The sequence below is a fragment of the Ammospiza nelsoni genome, chromosome 3 (genome assembly GCF_027579445.1).
Source record: "Ammospiza nelsoni isolate bAmmNel1 chromosome 3, bAmmNel1.pri, whole genome shotgun sequence".
Lineage (NCBI taxonomy): Eukaryota > Metazoa > Chordata > Aves > Passeriformes > Passerellidae > Ammospiza > Ammospiza nelsoni.
The window spans coordinates 53,170,792-53,186,474 of NC_080635.1; the positions used below are offsets into that span (position 1 = coordinate 53,170,792).

At 40.7% G+C, this 15,683-nt stretch overlaps 1 protein-coding gene across 2 annotated transcripts; it reads right to left on the bottom strand.

The window, feature by feature from the left end:
* Positions 1–5,921: 5,921 nt before the first annotated feature.
* On the bottom strand, positions 5,922–15,670 carry ADAT2 (adenosine deaminase tRNA specific 2). Of its 2 annotated transcripts, XM_059469339.1 has the most exons (5): positions 15,606–15,670; positions 15,321–15,425; positions 9,084–9,881; positions 7,327–7,399; positions 5,922–7,211 (listed from the first exon to the last, which is right to left on the bottom strand). In XM_059469339.1, the coding sequence occupies exons 1-3, from the start codon at positions 15,660–15,662 to the stop codon at positions 9,714–9,716; spliced, it is 330 nt and encodes a 109-aa protein (XP_059325322.1). In that variant the 5' UTR covers positions 15,663–15,670; the 3' UTR covers positions 5,922–7,211; positions 7,327–7,399; positions 9,084–9,713. The 2 variants fall into 2 exon arrangements, with proteins under 2 accessions (XP_059325322.1, XP_059325321.1); XM_059469338.1 differs by lacking the exons at positions 5,922–7,211; positions 7,327–7,399; positions 9,084–9,881 and having other exon boundaries at positions 14,865–15,425; positions 15,606–15,654.
* Between the last annotated feature and the right edge of the window lie 13 nt (positions 15,671–15,683).

Sequence of the window (15,683 nt, forward strand, 5' to 3'; positions counted from 1 at the left end):
AAAGTTTGGGCACCTATTTCTTCTGAGTATTTCTGGAGCTGGAAATGGAAGTCATCATGAAAGTGTTGACAGCAATTTGAAGGTGTAAAGGAATACTGCATCTTTACCATGATTTCTATGTTTTTGAAATGGATGAGCTGAGCCCTCCACACTCTTAACTGTTCCTAAAGTACAATGTCTGAGGTATTTGTCTCTAAGAAAGCTGAGTTTTTGTTGGTTAAGAATAAATTTTGAACTACTGCTGAAGGGATTTGGAACTTCTCTTTGGCACCTTGTTATTATAGGCACATAAAAATGTAGAGGAGTGGGACTAGGTAGCAGATGATGAAATTTAGGTTGATTAAAATCTGTTTGTCAAAACCCTGTTTTTCCTTTGTCAAAGAATTCTGCATGAAAAAGTAGGAAGGGAAAAATAAAGGTAGAGCTTGAGGTAATTTGGGGTATCTTGTTCATGAATTGTCCAGTTCAATACAAAAGAAAATCTTACAGCTGCTAGGAATCTGACCTGATGCCCAGAAATGTGTAAAAGCACAGCTGGCCCTGTCTGGGCTGCAAATCAGCTTTTACACTAATGGCAACGACTTTATTTCAAGAGAGTATTTAGCTTCAAAAAATGAATAGGGGCTGCATGTTCCAAATGTCATCTGTCAATTTAACAAATGGCAACTATATACACATCTTAATGCCAGATTGCTGTTTCATTAGGCTCCTTGTGAATTATTCCTTCTTGGTAACTGGCATTACTCTAGCTGCAGCAGCAGAAAGGCAGGAGGGAAGAAGCTCCTCTCCCTGCGATGCAGAGCAGCTCCTAGCTGCTGTTCAGGGGGCAGCAGGAGGGAGATGAGGGCACAAAATGGAAATATGCCAGGGGACATCAACAGGGGGGCGTGTTCCACGGTACAGCCGAGGTAAACTCGTCACGGAGCAGACACGGAGATGTCCCGGAGTTCGGTGCGCGGCTGCAGCCCCGGCAGGAGCTGATGGCTGTGAGCAGCGCTGCCCAGGGTGGTCTGAAAGCTGCCGGGAGCGCGCAGTGCCTCCAAACGGGAGCGCTCTGTAGCGCTGTCGCAGGGGATAAAGGAGCATCAAAGGCTCGCAGATAAACTCCCAGGACAACGTGCCAAAGCGAGTGAGTGCTGAGGGAACAGCCATGGCACACGGTGAAGGTAAAGATGGGCAGGAGCCTGAGCTTTGCCCGGCTCCAAGCACTGCAGTGCCATTTCAGAACTGTCCTCTGGGGCACAGCAGCACTGCAAGGACTCGCTGCATCTATAGGTCAATCCAAAGGTTGTCTCTCCCTGAGCTGCAGTTGCCCACACCAAAGCTGTCAGATTTCCCGTGCAGTGGAAATGCTTCTGAAGTGTCCTACTTTGTAATTTTGTGTCTGCCACGGCTGAGAGCCTTCAGCCCTCCCCCTTATCACAGGTAGTTCAAGCATCCTTATGGAGCACCCTGACAGGATAAACACATTGAAATATTTAGAAGTGCAATAAACAGGTATAGCTTTGAATGACTCATTCAGGCTGCTGCCAGTGCAAGTGCTGCACAGCATGACTGGAAAGAGGTTGCAGGGGGCAAGAAAGGACATATTCTCTGTCTCCAGGGCCAGGTAATCACAGGCTGGTGAATACAGGAGCAGCAGGCTCCCTTGCCGAGCAGCTCTGAACGCACAGGTGAGGCAGAGCACAGAAGGGCAGCCAGGTAACTTTGTTCACAGGATAAACTGACTTTGTTTGCTTGTACCTCAGCATCCAGGGCAGTTCATGCTGGGATTCATAATGTGAATGTGATTCATAATGTGAACCACTCTCCCCCTGTCCCACAGCATTCCCTCTAGGAACCTGCTTCTCCCCAGAAGAGTCTTGCTTGCTCAAGGGTGAGGGGCTCAGTGAATGAAGTGCTGCATTCAGCACCTTGCTGGGAAGCTTTGGAGAAGGGAAAATTTTGTTGGATCTTCACAGAGTGCTGGCACAAGTGCTGACACATCTGTGCATAGGCAGTGGAGGGTTCTGCTGGAGAGTTGGAAAGTTGACTGTGAGTCCAGCCTCCAACTAAACCTCTCCTGCTCAAACTAGCAAACAATCAAATTGTCTTTTTTTTTCTTTCAAGAAAAGCAGGTTTTGCAGGGAGATGGAACACTTGTTACTGTCTTCATTTCACTTTAAACGTGTGGAAAAAGCTGGCAAGCTTTTGAACTCAGTGTCCCTATGGCTGGATGTTGAAAATCTTGCCTGTTTTTTGATGACTGTCATTTGGCTCAATAGAAGATGTTGCCCCTCCCTGCAAACCTTGTTTCTCTTTCGCAATGAGACTGCACAGATAATGGCTGTTGTTTATATCCTCCCAAACTAATGTGGCTGTGATGGCCACCTCTAAGCTTGAGAGGAGAGAGTAGGAATTGAGTCATGTGAAGCATTCATTTTTACTGCACTGCCTCCTTGCGTGCAGAGAAAGCTCTCAGGGTTAAAGTGCCATGGCAAACCTCGCCCCACAGGTAAATGGAAAATGCTGGCACCAGAAAAATCAGTGCCCCTCCAAGAACACTACAATCTCAGTCATAATTTCAGAAGCTGCTCCTGCTTTATCTGGCAAGACAGCACACCCAGGCACCACAGCAGCTGAGGACACTGCATCACTGCCCAGGCAGAAATCAGAGGTGAGCCCAAGTTTCTGCCCCTGGCAGAGCCCTTCATTTTATTTTACTCCCCACCCCTCATCTACCCCCACGCCCCCCGTTTCTTTTTTTAAACCACTTAGATTTTTAAAAGACAAAAGGAAGGCACCATGTGAAAACATCACTATGGAAACATCACAGGCTCACTTGCACTTGCCTGCCAAGCAACTACCTAACTGAAGTTTTACATCCTATTGGATCACTGTTGGCCATCTGCTCTCCTTCAAACTTCTCTGAATTCCTTATTTTCCTGAAAAGTTCATTTTTAGAAAGGAGGGAGGAGGAGGCAAAGGGAGAATCCAGTATTCTTGGCTAGTGCAGAGCTATTGTGAAAAAGGAAGATAAACTCACTTTGGAGCAGCCTCTTAAAAAGACAAAGATCCATGTTTTGTGAAGCAATTTCATAGAAAATACCTTGTTTCTAGATGCACTTTAATGATAAGAGTATATATTGGCAGCCACGAGGCAAAACACACAAACAGCTGCTTCTAGTACTCTTGCACTAATTGTCGTCCTCTCCCTTTCTCTCATTTAGCCTCAAATGTATTTTCTTCTAAAATGTAACAGTTACTGCCTACACTGGAGTTGTTGGCTGCAGGCTCCACAGCCTTGCTCCAAATAAAACACAGAAACAGATTTCCTGCCAAGCACTGAGGAAGTTTGAAGACTTTAGTTTTTAAAAATATAATCTTTTTATCAGTGCCCTAAGCCTGCCAAAGGTAATTATGGGCCATGGCGCATTTACATTAATGCATAGGACCTACAGACATTTCAAAAGCCTAATGGAGAAACTCCATAAATGTACCTATCGAAAAACAAATTAATTAAATTAAACTGTCATGTAAAGATATCACTTAATTTTGCAGAGCGGAAGGCACTCTTAATGGGAATGGAATGGATCAGTGAGCATTTCAAAACCCAAAGCTATAATTTAAATTCAGGCTCTCCTCTAGTGTGCAAGTCACAAGACATATTTATTATAGCCTTGGATTGTCAATTGTAATCGGTTTAGTAGAGACAGAGCTGTATTGTTTTGCTTCCTGCCCTCCTAGCTGGTTCAATATATTTTGATGTCAGACTATTGACAAGCAAACCAAAGGCTGAAATAAAATCATGTTTACCTGTAATGAACTGGCAAAAATGCAGTTCAAGGTAAATGTAACCCTGAAGCACAAACACTTATTTATCAAGCAGCAAGGGGAAAATGGTGAAGCATTTGAACTTCTTTAAATAAACCAGCTGAATATATTTACTGCTGCTCTTGAGTCTGCTATGTGGCAACCTAGAAACAAATAGATAAAAATAAATAAAAGCACTGTGAAAATGAATAGCACCATTTATATGCTGCTGTTCTTGAGTTTTCCAGGTGTCAGTAACAATTAAAGTTGTTGCTCTTGACACTCCTCTAAAGCTAGAGCCAAAGCCTGCCACCAGGTTCCCAGCAAACAGACAGCAATACTTCTTCCAAAACCCAGTTTGTTGCAGGATTTCACCTGGTAGCAGCAGTTCCAAACACGGCCTATGCTTCTGCAGCCATGACCAAGCATCTTCTCATTGAATAAGCCTCCAAGAATGGTTTGATTCTTTTCCTAGCATTCTTTCTGTATTCTCTAATTCTCTTGTTAAGTTCACTTTCTGATGTAGAGCACTGAAACCAGTGAGCCCACCAGGTTGTAATTTCCATAGCTTCCTCTTGCCTTTTTTCCAGCCCCTGCAATGAGCTTAGTCACGGAGAGGTTTCTATGAGCCTGAACTTAGAACCTTCTACCCAGGATCTCTGTAATTCCTTGTGGATCTCTCAAGGTTGCAAATCTGACTCTAAAACATGCTGGCAAGCTCGAAAGCCGTGGTTATGGAGAGCTGTGGCCCAGCAGGCTGGGACACCAGCTTGAGGCCCCTCCGAGGGCAGTGGCACAGGAGCAGCCTCCTGGGCCCCTGCAGCGCGGTGGCAGGGCCATTTGCAGGGAGGGAGGAGAGCGCAGCCTGGGGAGCGGGAGGAGCCAGCTGCACGGCTCTGAGGAGGGGCTTGTGTTCGCGCAGGAGCCGATTTGTTTATTTTATAAAAATACCTGTGTATCTGCATTTGTTCTTGCTTGGCTAAGTATTAGGATTTTCAGGTGAATAGGTTCCATTTTTGCTTCCAGTGTAATCTTTCAGCAGTTTGTTCCTCAAGCTAATTATTATGCTAAAAAATCTGAAACCCAACCAACCAACCAACCAAAAGAGCCAAAACAAACCCCTCCCCCATCCAAACTTACCTCAATACTAGACCATTTTTCTTTCGACTACATATTACGTTAAACAGAAGTATCTTCTATAACCTTTCTGAAAAATGATCGTTTTTATTGTGCTACACTTTTTCTTCCATGCCTCTGTTCCAGGATGCACATTATTAGCCTTGATCGTTCTCAAAAGAAATTTTTATTTTTCTCATCCTCTTCAGCCTCTTTTGGCTTTGCACAAGACTTGAACTGTTTATTAAGTGACAAGTTACCACTGACAAAAAAATCTGTTCCAACTTAAGGGTTGAAAAATTGGACAAAGCTTTTAAAATGTGTTTTGTCCTACTACCAGTAATCTTTCTACTTATTTACATGGCTCCTACTGTCCCACATGTTCCAATAACAACATCCTTCTGTGAAAGAAAGCAATGAGAAAGGAAAGTATTCATAGCCCCTCTGAAAAAGAAACTATGTTGAGAGATTTAGGTCCTGGTTCAAAACAGTATGAAGGCTCTGATTCCTACCATCACTGATGTCAGTGACGAGCCAGATGTCTGATGTCTTTAATTTGGACTTCAGTGATTTCTTCAAGGTATAAGTAAAATCATGGTCCAGCTGAGATGTGAATATATCTATAGTGATAAATTGCCATCTTTTATCACCAGCCAAGTACCGTCATCACAGGCATGCCTGTTTCTTTCCAATAAAGCCATCCCAGTCATTAAAAATGGTCTGTTCCTAAATAGCTTTTTCAGCTTAGCTGTCTGGTTCACAAGCCCTTCGAGCTCAGAGGCAGATTAAATCTACAAACACAGTCATAACTTTTGTTTATGGAATGGGAAAGACTCAAAGAGAGCTCGAAGTAATGGTCAGGAGAACAGGACAGGCTACTGACATCAGTTAAAGGGCTTAAGCAAAGAAATATTATTTCTAAACTCCGAAAATACCTATTATGGTAAAAACGCTTTTTTCCCATGTAATTTTGTAAACATTAAGTAAAAACATAAAATACAAGTTAAGAACAATGGTGACAAAGTAATGTTTTTAATATTCTTCTTAAAAACACTTTTGAAAGCATTTATTTGAAATACCGAAAAAAAAATTTAACTGTATTTAGTTTTTATAGTTATAAAATTTGAACACTCTTCTGCATAAAATAAAAAAAGCTACAGCATTTCTCAAATTTCTGAGTAACAGCCAAATAAACTACCAACAATTTCATCCTTCATGTAAGAATCCACTAAGAGGTATACAATCAAGACTGAACCATACTCGTATTCTTAATTCATTAGTGGAACTTGAAGGCCCTCTTCTGGATTATAAATTACTGCATGGCCAGGCAAAGTACACAGAAATGACAAAGCCAACCAACACTATGAAAAGTGTCTTGAATACATTTTATTCATATTATTATCAACTTCATTTCTGGGTTTTTCCTTGTATTTGGCCATTTTGGTTACTATAATTTAGTATATAATTATATATATACACTAACATATATATATATAATATATATATATTTAGTAAATAATTTAGGAGCTCAACTTCTTAGTGGATTCTTAAAAATGAAGTATTTCTTATGCTGATATTCACAAGAGGAGTGGACAGTCTAAAGAGAATTGTGGAGAGTTTCTCCACAACTCTGTATGAAGGTGTTATGCAGCCAAGTGATATTTGCTCATCCTTATTAAGCAACAGCAGACACAAATGGACATGTGATTGTCTGTATGTCCCTGTCTACACAGGTATGTGACTTCAAGAAATTACCTCTGAAAATCTGGCTTGTAAGGTAGAAAAAAATGAGGAAACATTTGCAATGGTCTTAAGTCTTCAAGGACTGTACAATTCCTTTATATGCCTTTTGAATGAATTTACACACACAGAGACTGTAAAGGACTTACAAATGTAACCTTCTAAGAGAGATGCTTGCTTGCCTAAGCAAACATTTCCTATTGAAAAGCAAGATGCTTCTCCACACACAGAAGGAAAAAAATATTCTAGAATGTACTGTACAGAAGCACCATTGTAATGGATCTGTCTGTAAAGAAGTGGACTTGAATCACCAGTTTTCCTCTTTCTAAAAACAGCCATTTACTCTTTTGATTTGTCATGATAACAAGAAACCATAAATATAAAAATGCAGGAACAGGTACTAAGTATCCTATTAGTAAAAACCTTGCAGAGAAAATTAAACAGAGTTTGATTGAACTGCACATTTTTAAAAAGCAGCATGCTGAAAAAACCTTCACATATTATTTTTTGGTAAGTGTAGGGCTACTGACGACGATCCTTTTTCCGTACTTTGGATTTTGGTGCTGCCAAGAAACAGGAAAGGAGAAGAATCATCAGAAGTGAATTACAGTAATTCCAGTGCCAACATTCTTTTAAATTAGATTGGGTTCAAAATGGATGCATTAATGCAAAACCTACCATTGGGATTTTCTTGTCTGTAAAAAGCTTTTAACAATTCCACTGCTTCTTCAGCACGATAGCCAGAAGAGCACTGTTCAAATTAGAATGATGTTAGTGAGCACATCTGAGAATAACATATTCCATGCTTCACAATAATGCCTTGAGTACAGAATAATTTTAAACAGCTGTACTGTCAACTTAGGGGTCAAAAAAAATCTCTTTTTCAGGTTTAATACCTAATACACTTTAAAAACACTATGTTGAGGCTTAATAGAATAAGTAATTTCCGTAATAACTTAATATTAGGTAAAACAAACTTTCTTAGTAAATTCTGTAAATTTTTTTATGAAATCTACAATTTCTTTCTTATGAATGTGTTTCCAACCTCCCATACTCCTCAAGCACTTGGAAACATAAGAGAAATACACCTAGGTATTTGCAGATAAGATTCCTGACAGAAAACACTCATCCACATATCTATTCTTTATTCCTAACAGTCACCTTTCAGATCTTTTTGGTCCTTCTAAAATACTTTTCTATGCCATGAACACTAATGACAAAGCATTTAAATGTCACTCACACTAAATAAATCTCCACCCATGCTAGGAAACAAGTATTTACTCCTATACATACCACTGCAGTTGCCTACAGAAACAAAAGATTCATAGTATTGAGAACCTTCTCCTTTGTCTTCTGAATGTATTAAAAAATGAAATACCACATGCCAATGTTAGCAAATGAACACTCTTCCAGTCCCAACTACACCAATTAATTCAGATGTTAGTCTCACTGACACACTGACAGAAAGATGCCTAATATGTTTACACTGGAGTGCCAACCAGTATTGTTTTCCTGACTGAAATTCTTTGAGCCTTGAGCCTTTAGTGCTTATTTACAATGCTGAAATACGCTACTTGTTTTTTACATTCATTAAGTCATTAACGTGAAATGTGGAAAAGAACTCCAGGAATCAGTATCACTGTCTAAGGCAAAATCATGTACAACTGTGAATAATGTAATAAATAAAATGCTATAAATAATCTCTACATCTATGTATGGGTACATAGGTAGTATCATGCTGTAAAGCACCTAGATTTATTCATACTCTACCTCCACTGAATGCTTGTCTAGCCTTTCTCACATGACAAAGATGCCTAAAGCATCTCAGACACTGTTCAGTCTTTCAGTATCCCTACTATTCAGAAAGTTTCTTGATAGCTAAACTGAATTTCCTCTGCTACTGTTGCAGTTCAGATTTATTTTGGGATTTGAACTACATGAAGTAAGTCTAAGCTAATACATTTTACCTCATAAAATCACAGACTGAAAACAAAAATACAATCATTTCCAGTGGCTCAGCTAAAACCCAGTAATTTTATAAGTTGCTGTTACTTGATATTTATTGATTATGTGTTTGTACATTCTGCAGCTTAAAATCATTTTCCCCCATCTCTTCCTGTAGCATATATTTACTGTTCTAATTATTACACGTATTTTAGATATATTTAATTCTTACCTTGTCCCACAAGCATAATTCTTTCCCTTACCCTCTGACACATCCTTTTAAATAATTTAAGACTGTCATCAAGGTTTCCTCAGTTTTCTTTTAGGACCTAATTTTTTTACATTATTTTCTGATTAGGCCAACTTTACTTGACTTTGATCATCTTCCATCTATGTCCTCTTAAAGTGATGCATAAGATTCTAAAATCCTGGTGGCAAAGCCAGGCACGGTACCCTAGCTGGAAAACAAAGGGAAACATTTTACAGCCTACTTCAAATGGGTCTCCTGAGTCCACCATATCATCAGATGAAATGCTCAGAACGGAGCCACAGCCTCCAAATCGCTCATTTCGACAGCCGTACACAACCCGTGGAATTTATGGGAGTGAGTCAAGGTATTAAGTGAAAAACAAGCAGGAAGTACAGAAGCCTGATCTAGGCAGTCATCAAATTTCCTAAAATGTGCTAGAACTCTTCAAACTAAATTAGCTTGAGCTACAATTCCTCCCTTGTAAAATCAGAACTTACTTTTGAATGATGTCAGATGTACTGCTGAAGATGCACATCCAGCCTTTCTCAGAAAAGGGGAAACATGAATCTCCAAAGCACGGTCATACAAAGACATGGTTTACTGATTGATACAACATTCAAAGCTGAACACAGAACTGCATTTGACTCATTTTACATCCTAACAAACATCTCTAAAATGTATTTGTAATCTCTAACAGTTGTTTGCCCTAACTGCACCATATCTCTGTCACTCCTGAGTGCCTCGCTGTTCATCATGGAGGTGGGTGCAGACCCTCAAACCACCCCTCGTGGCTTTCCCTGACACTGTCCAGCCTTTCTTTGTTGGCCCACCATGGAAGGAGCAATGGTTTGAGCCAGCTTCCCAGAGTGAGTCAGCAGGAAAGGATACTCATCAAGCGCAGGGCAGCTGCACACATGATACAGGGCTCCACAGTTACGTACAGCACCAGCTGCGGGAACACCTCCCGATAATCCCTCTTGTGCTGCTTGCACCACTCAAGGACGCGGTCGATTGCCACCATTTCTGCATGTCGGGTAGCCTAGAAGAGAAAAACAAGTATTTTCTTTAAAGTTTGCATTTATTCACTTTTGTTATAGAAGTAATGCAATGCTCTTTGCTGCTTCAAGTTGCAAAAGACATTTTATAGCACCCAGACTGCAGAAGAAATACTCAATCCAAGAAAGAAAATACTCAACTCCAACCTCCTGTGTGTAGCACACAAGAGCTACAAGTGACAGTTTTTTCTTCTACTTTTTCCAAGGCAGAGGAGCACGGTCAGTTGTTCTCCTCTCTCACTCATGCCAGCACAGTGAGGCAGGACATGAAAGCTCTGCTTGAGGCTTAAGGGACACACAAAGCTCACTGGCACAACTGACGTAGCCCATAGCCTGCTCTACTTCCAAAAGTATACAGGCTGGATTACTTTCTCTGGAAATATTAACAAAATGCTCCTTGCTGGTACCTTTTCCTCCCTCTGACAATATTCCTGTGCTCACAAGGAACGAATACACTATGAACAGCTTGCCTCAGGTTTAATGCTGCCTGGGGATACATGTACAGTAAGTCCCTCAAGTAATAGGCAGGGATTTCAGCATATGACTGATTACAAAAAGACAAAGGAATATTAATTTCTCTTTTTTCATCTAAGATAACTGAATGATTAGTATCTCAATATCTATGGCACAAAAATGTGAACACAAGCGTTGACTTTATTAGCAGAGAGACCAAAACAATCACCAATGTCCCAGTAGCACTCTGAAATGTCTGCAGCACTGTGTTACACCAATGAAATGTGACAACAAAAATTTCAGGAAGGACTAGTTTTGAAAGGACTCTTCAGTTAGAACCTGATGCTTATTTGAATGAAGACTATTAGTATTTTCCTTCCTTTTCTATCTATTGTGAAAAAAGGATGTTTTTGATATGAGCATTAGAGTAAGACTTAATCAATCCAGATTATATTTGTACTTCTGCTTTGTATGTCCTTACATGACCCTTGATTGCTTCCTCTCATAACATGAACTTGGGTTAATGTTTTAGCACTGTGAAGATCTATGGTGATAACACTGAGATGCTCTGCAATACACGGCCAAGGGCTCATAACTTACTGCTATGTTTAATATTGCTCAAATACATTTAAAACCTCCTAGAAAGGCCATACAGCTGCTGCAGGTCCTACCAGCTTCTGCAGTAATAGAAGACAGCTACACAGACAAGATTACACTAATATGGAACATTACTACACACCAGTGTACCCATATATTTAGTAAAACACACTGTTTTGGTCATGTCATGTCTTGAAGACACAGGAACATCAGGACAAAGTCACCTCAGGGTGAGAAAGGCTTATCCAAGTTACAGAACCGTCTCCATTTAGAGACTAAGTAGACTGTGGCTCTTAACAGATACAGTCAATAGTTTTCCAAGTTAAGAGGACTACAGTAGAGGTTTCTAAAATAATCAAGAAAAATGTGGAAAAATCACAGTTATAACTGTGATTCATTATTTCTCATAACAAGTGAGCACCCATTGAAATTATCAGGCAGCAGATATAAAACAAACAAAAGGAAGTACTCTTTCACAAATTATATTGTGAAACTCATTGCCACAGGATGCTATGGGAGCCAAAACCAAAAATGAGATCAAAAAAGGTTTAGACAAATTCATGGAGGATATGTGCATGGAGGATAGCTATCAGAAACAATGATCCAGAGTCCAAGGCTATATCTGGAAGTCCCCAAGCTGTTCACTTCCAGAAGTGGAAAGGATGCGCAAGGGGAAGGTTTACATTTGTTTCTTGAGCTCCCTCCTTACTCAACCTATTAAAGGTCCATCTTAAAGACAAGATGAAAGGGAAAAACTGACCTTCCAGGTCTGTCTTAAGATTTTATTTTGTATTAAGCTATGACTAGATAGCCTTTTTTTACTTGCTGTGTATAAAGTAACAGATTATTTTAATTTTGAATCACTGATTCAATTCATAAGCTTAACTTGCCAAATATTACACACTATTCTAAAGCCAAAAAAGCAAAAGCAGGTTAAGAGTAGCAAGGGAAAATGAGAATTGTTACAGAGTGGCAAATAGTGTACCAAGGGAAAAAAGCTGACTCAGTGGGCCAAAAACCTTGACAGGGCCCCAAACTGTGGCAAACGTTTCACAGACAATAAAGGTATCACCACTGCCCTAAATAGCTTACTTTCTAAATTTTAGACCATAATTAACAAGCGAGGGTAAAGGGGTCCAAAGCTCAAATCTCTGTGTTATTTTGTGGCTTCACTACAAAAACAATACTTCATTTTCAATCCCCTACAGTGCCTGCAGGACACTTGTTAAAATGACCCAAGGAAACAGAACAAAGAGGAGATGTCTGTGTGTATCAACAAAGGACCCAGGACAGAGAGCATTTTATTGGGAAGTGAATTACTTGATCACATGTTGGAATAAAGATGCCAAAACCACATTTCTTGATGGGCAGGGTCACATATGCTGTAAGGGAGAAAATTCTCAGGTTGGCCTGAGGCAAGACTGTGAACAAGCAAGTGTGGGAGCTTCCAGAGGGAACACAGCACTGGCACAGGCTTGTGAACGAATCGCCAGGCTGTCCAAACCCAATGTCTTACACAGACACTTGCTGCACTGTTGCCCAAGGAAGACAAGTAGTGTCATGTCTATTTTGAAATGCTGATGCCACAGCCATGCTCCTAAAAAATAAAGCAAACACAGCTGTACACATACTCCCTTCTCCCAAAAGCAACTCCTCACAGAACACTGCAACGATCAGAAATTTTGCAAATACCTTCCACAGAGTAAGCAGCAGTATTTCTGACATGAATGTGTCCTGCTGTGGACATGGCAGGCAAAAAAAAAAAAAAAAAAAAAAAAAAAGCATGCAGGGTGACAAGAGACAGCCTGAAAACACTGAAGTTTTTGGCAACTAATTTTTTTTTTTGCCAAAATGAGCAGTTTAGGAACATAATGAAAGAGGGCATAAAGAAGACACTACCTGCTCCTAACTTCAGCCCATTACATCACAGGACGCAGGGACCTGCTTAAGAAGAAGACAGAATTTATTGACAAAAGGCTCAGAGGCAAGCTAATTCCTGACCAAAGGCAGAATTGCAGGGAAGGACTGAAGATCTAATTAGATAAATGATCACTTCTTCAAAGCAGGAACAAAGTTTTCATGGAGTTCAAAAAGTCAGTATGCTATAAAGCTGCATTTTTGGCAGCCTAAAAACTGCCAGTCTCATAGCAATGCTTTAATGCATCAAGGCAGAGTGTTAAATGAGTGAAACCTTCAGAGCAAACAGAGTCACAGAAATAAAAACCAGGAAGGACAGGTGTCAGGATTGTATGATACCTATCCAGGAGGGTCTCAATAGTAAAGCAGGCAAGATAACAAACCTTTAAAGGTAGTGTTACAAGGGCTAGTCCTTATAAAAGGTAAATTTAATAAGCTGAGACTAAATTAACTTAGTTAATTAAGATATTAAGATAGCTGAGACTAAATTAACTTAGTAACTTTCTTTGACAAATGTTTTTTCTAGGCAAGAGAAACATCAGTCTCTCTGGACATCTCCAGTGCATCTGGCACAGCACAACCTGTGAAATTACTATGGGTGGGGAAAACAGCCTAAAGCAAGGAATGTAAGGTGAGCAAGAAAAGAAGAGACATTGCACTGACAGGGGAAATATTTTTCCAGAGGGAACTCATTACCACAGACACTCAAAGATCATTTGGCTTAAATGTTTCCAGTCGTGTCACTGGCATTAACTGGAAAAACCCCTACAGAAAGCAGCTGATGATGTGATGTCTTTTGTACGATGAAAGACATCACGAGAAGTGACAGGGTGAGAGGGTCATTCAGGAGGTGGATGACCTTCAAGACAGGAGTAAAGAAAATTACAAAAAAAAATAATAGAAAAAAAAAACAAATGAAGAACAACAAAACAGCATAAAGGACCAAGGAAGCTCCAGAAAACATGGGTGGACTTTCTCCCAGGGAGAATGTGAAGTACTATTGTTATCAAACAAAGCACAAGTCCATCTGGAATAAAATTCCAGTTAAGTGTTCTTAAGAGTTCTGGTTAAGTGAATTCAAGAAAGAATGAATCAAAGCTGGGATGGCTATATAAAAGAATTATTCTAATGAACACAGAAAGCCAGCCTGTCTTCTGAGATGAAATTAAACAGCTGGCTTGAGAAAAACAAAAGCTGAAAAGGAATAAGACTTTAAATACATCCAAGCTATGTAAAATAACGGATGGTGCTGGCACAAGAACAGGGAGATATAAACAGAACATAAAAAAATTTGAAACTGGAAATTAGACATTTTTTAGCGATCTGAGGGATGATGTTCTGGAGAAGTCCTTCAGTATAAGGTGGGACAATAAATTAGTTTTAAAACAGACCTTGACATTTATGATGTCTGCTAGAACTGCCTCAATGGTTCAAGAAGATTGTTTTTTTCTCCAGGATGGTCCCTAAATAATGCCAGAAATCGTTAGGAGAAAACTGAAAACAATTTCCTACGTTCACATTTCATAACAAGTACTGCTTTCAAGCTTAGATTTTTTTCAGACTACATGGAGCAATTAAAATGATAAAAAATTTAGAAGCACTAAGTACCCAGCATTTCCAATCACTATAATATAAACATTCATGAAAACTGAGCCACAAAAGAAGTGAAATCTGAGCTGAGCAGCAATTCAAAAAAAGCTTGGCTTTCAGAGATATTAACAGATTACTGTTTCCAAACTCCAGCTGATTGATTTTAAATCAGGCTCCTTGCATTTTAGTTGTACCTTCAGACAGCCCTGACACAAAACATGCCTGAAAAGCTTCCCTGACATTTTTGATTTTGATTTTGTAATAAGTCTTGTCAGTTATGTTCTGTTTATTAACATGAGATTTCTACACAATCTTACTATCTCTGGCATGATTTTCCCAAGAAGTGTCTGCTTCCCCACAGTGCTTACAATGGTGTAACATGAGACACATAACTTCTCTCTCACCTGGCTTTCTTAAAGCTGTATTAGAACCCTCTTAATACATTACAGATTGTCCTGCAGAACAAATTACTATAAGGATTCATCTTTACTGTTACATTTTTCAGCTGAGAAGACTCAGTTTGACTTTTTATTATGTTTACAGACTTGAGACATCTAATATGAATTACAGCCAGATCCTGCAGTCAGATTAATTTATCCACAACTTCCAGTTGTACAAAATCCCTGTTGGCACTAATGGGTCTCTCAGCACCAGGTGTTATAGTTGGTTAAGGTTGCAACAGGTCTAAAATGTACAGGAAATAGTTTTTTGTTCTGGCCTGCGGACAGAACCTCATCAGGGGCGGCTGCACGGTCATTTCTCACTCCTAACCCCGGTGACTTCAGGAGAGCACGTTTGAGACCCAGCCCCGGGACAAGCCAGGGCAGGGCGGCCGAGCCGCGGTGTCCCCGGCCCGCGGCACTCACGTTCTTCGTCTCGTTGACTTCGTTCCTGCCCCTGCCTATGACCTCGCCGTTGTAGACCAGCAGGCAGCCCACGGGAACCTCCCCTTTCTCCAGCGCCTCCTTAGCCTGCGGGACGGACAGACAGACAGTCGGACAGACTGGCGAGGGGCACAGGACAGCGTTACAGCAGCGGGACGAGTTTCCGCCGGCCCCATCCCCATCCCCCGCCCCGCCCCGCTGCCGTGAGGGGCCCGGGGCTCCCCGCGGTTTCCCCGCGGCACGGCGGGAGCCCCGGCCCGCACTGACCGCGTCGAGCGCCTGGTCCATCCAGGCCAGCACGGCCGCCTCCCCCGCCTCCGCCATCCCGGGCCGGGCGCTGCTTCC

Coding starts and splice junctions, on each gene's coding strand:
- ADAT2 (XM_059469338.1), bottom strand. CDS start 15,626: ATGGACCAGGCGCTCGACGCG. Junction 15,426..15,605: donor TGGACCAGGCGCTCGACGCG/GTCAGTGCGGGC, acceptor TCCGTCCCGCAG/GCTAAGGAGGCGCTGGAGAA.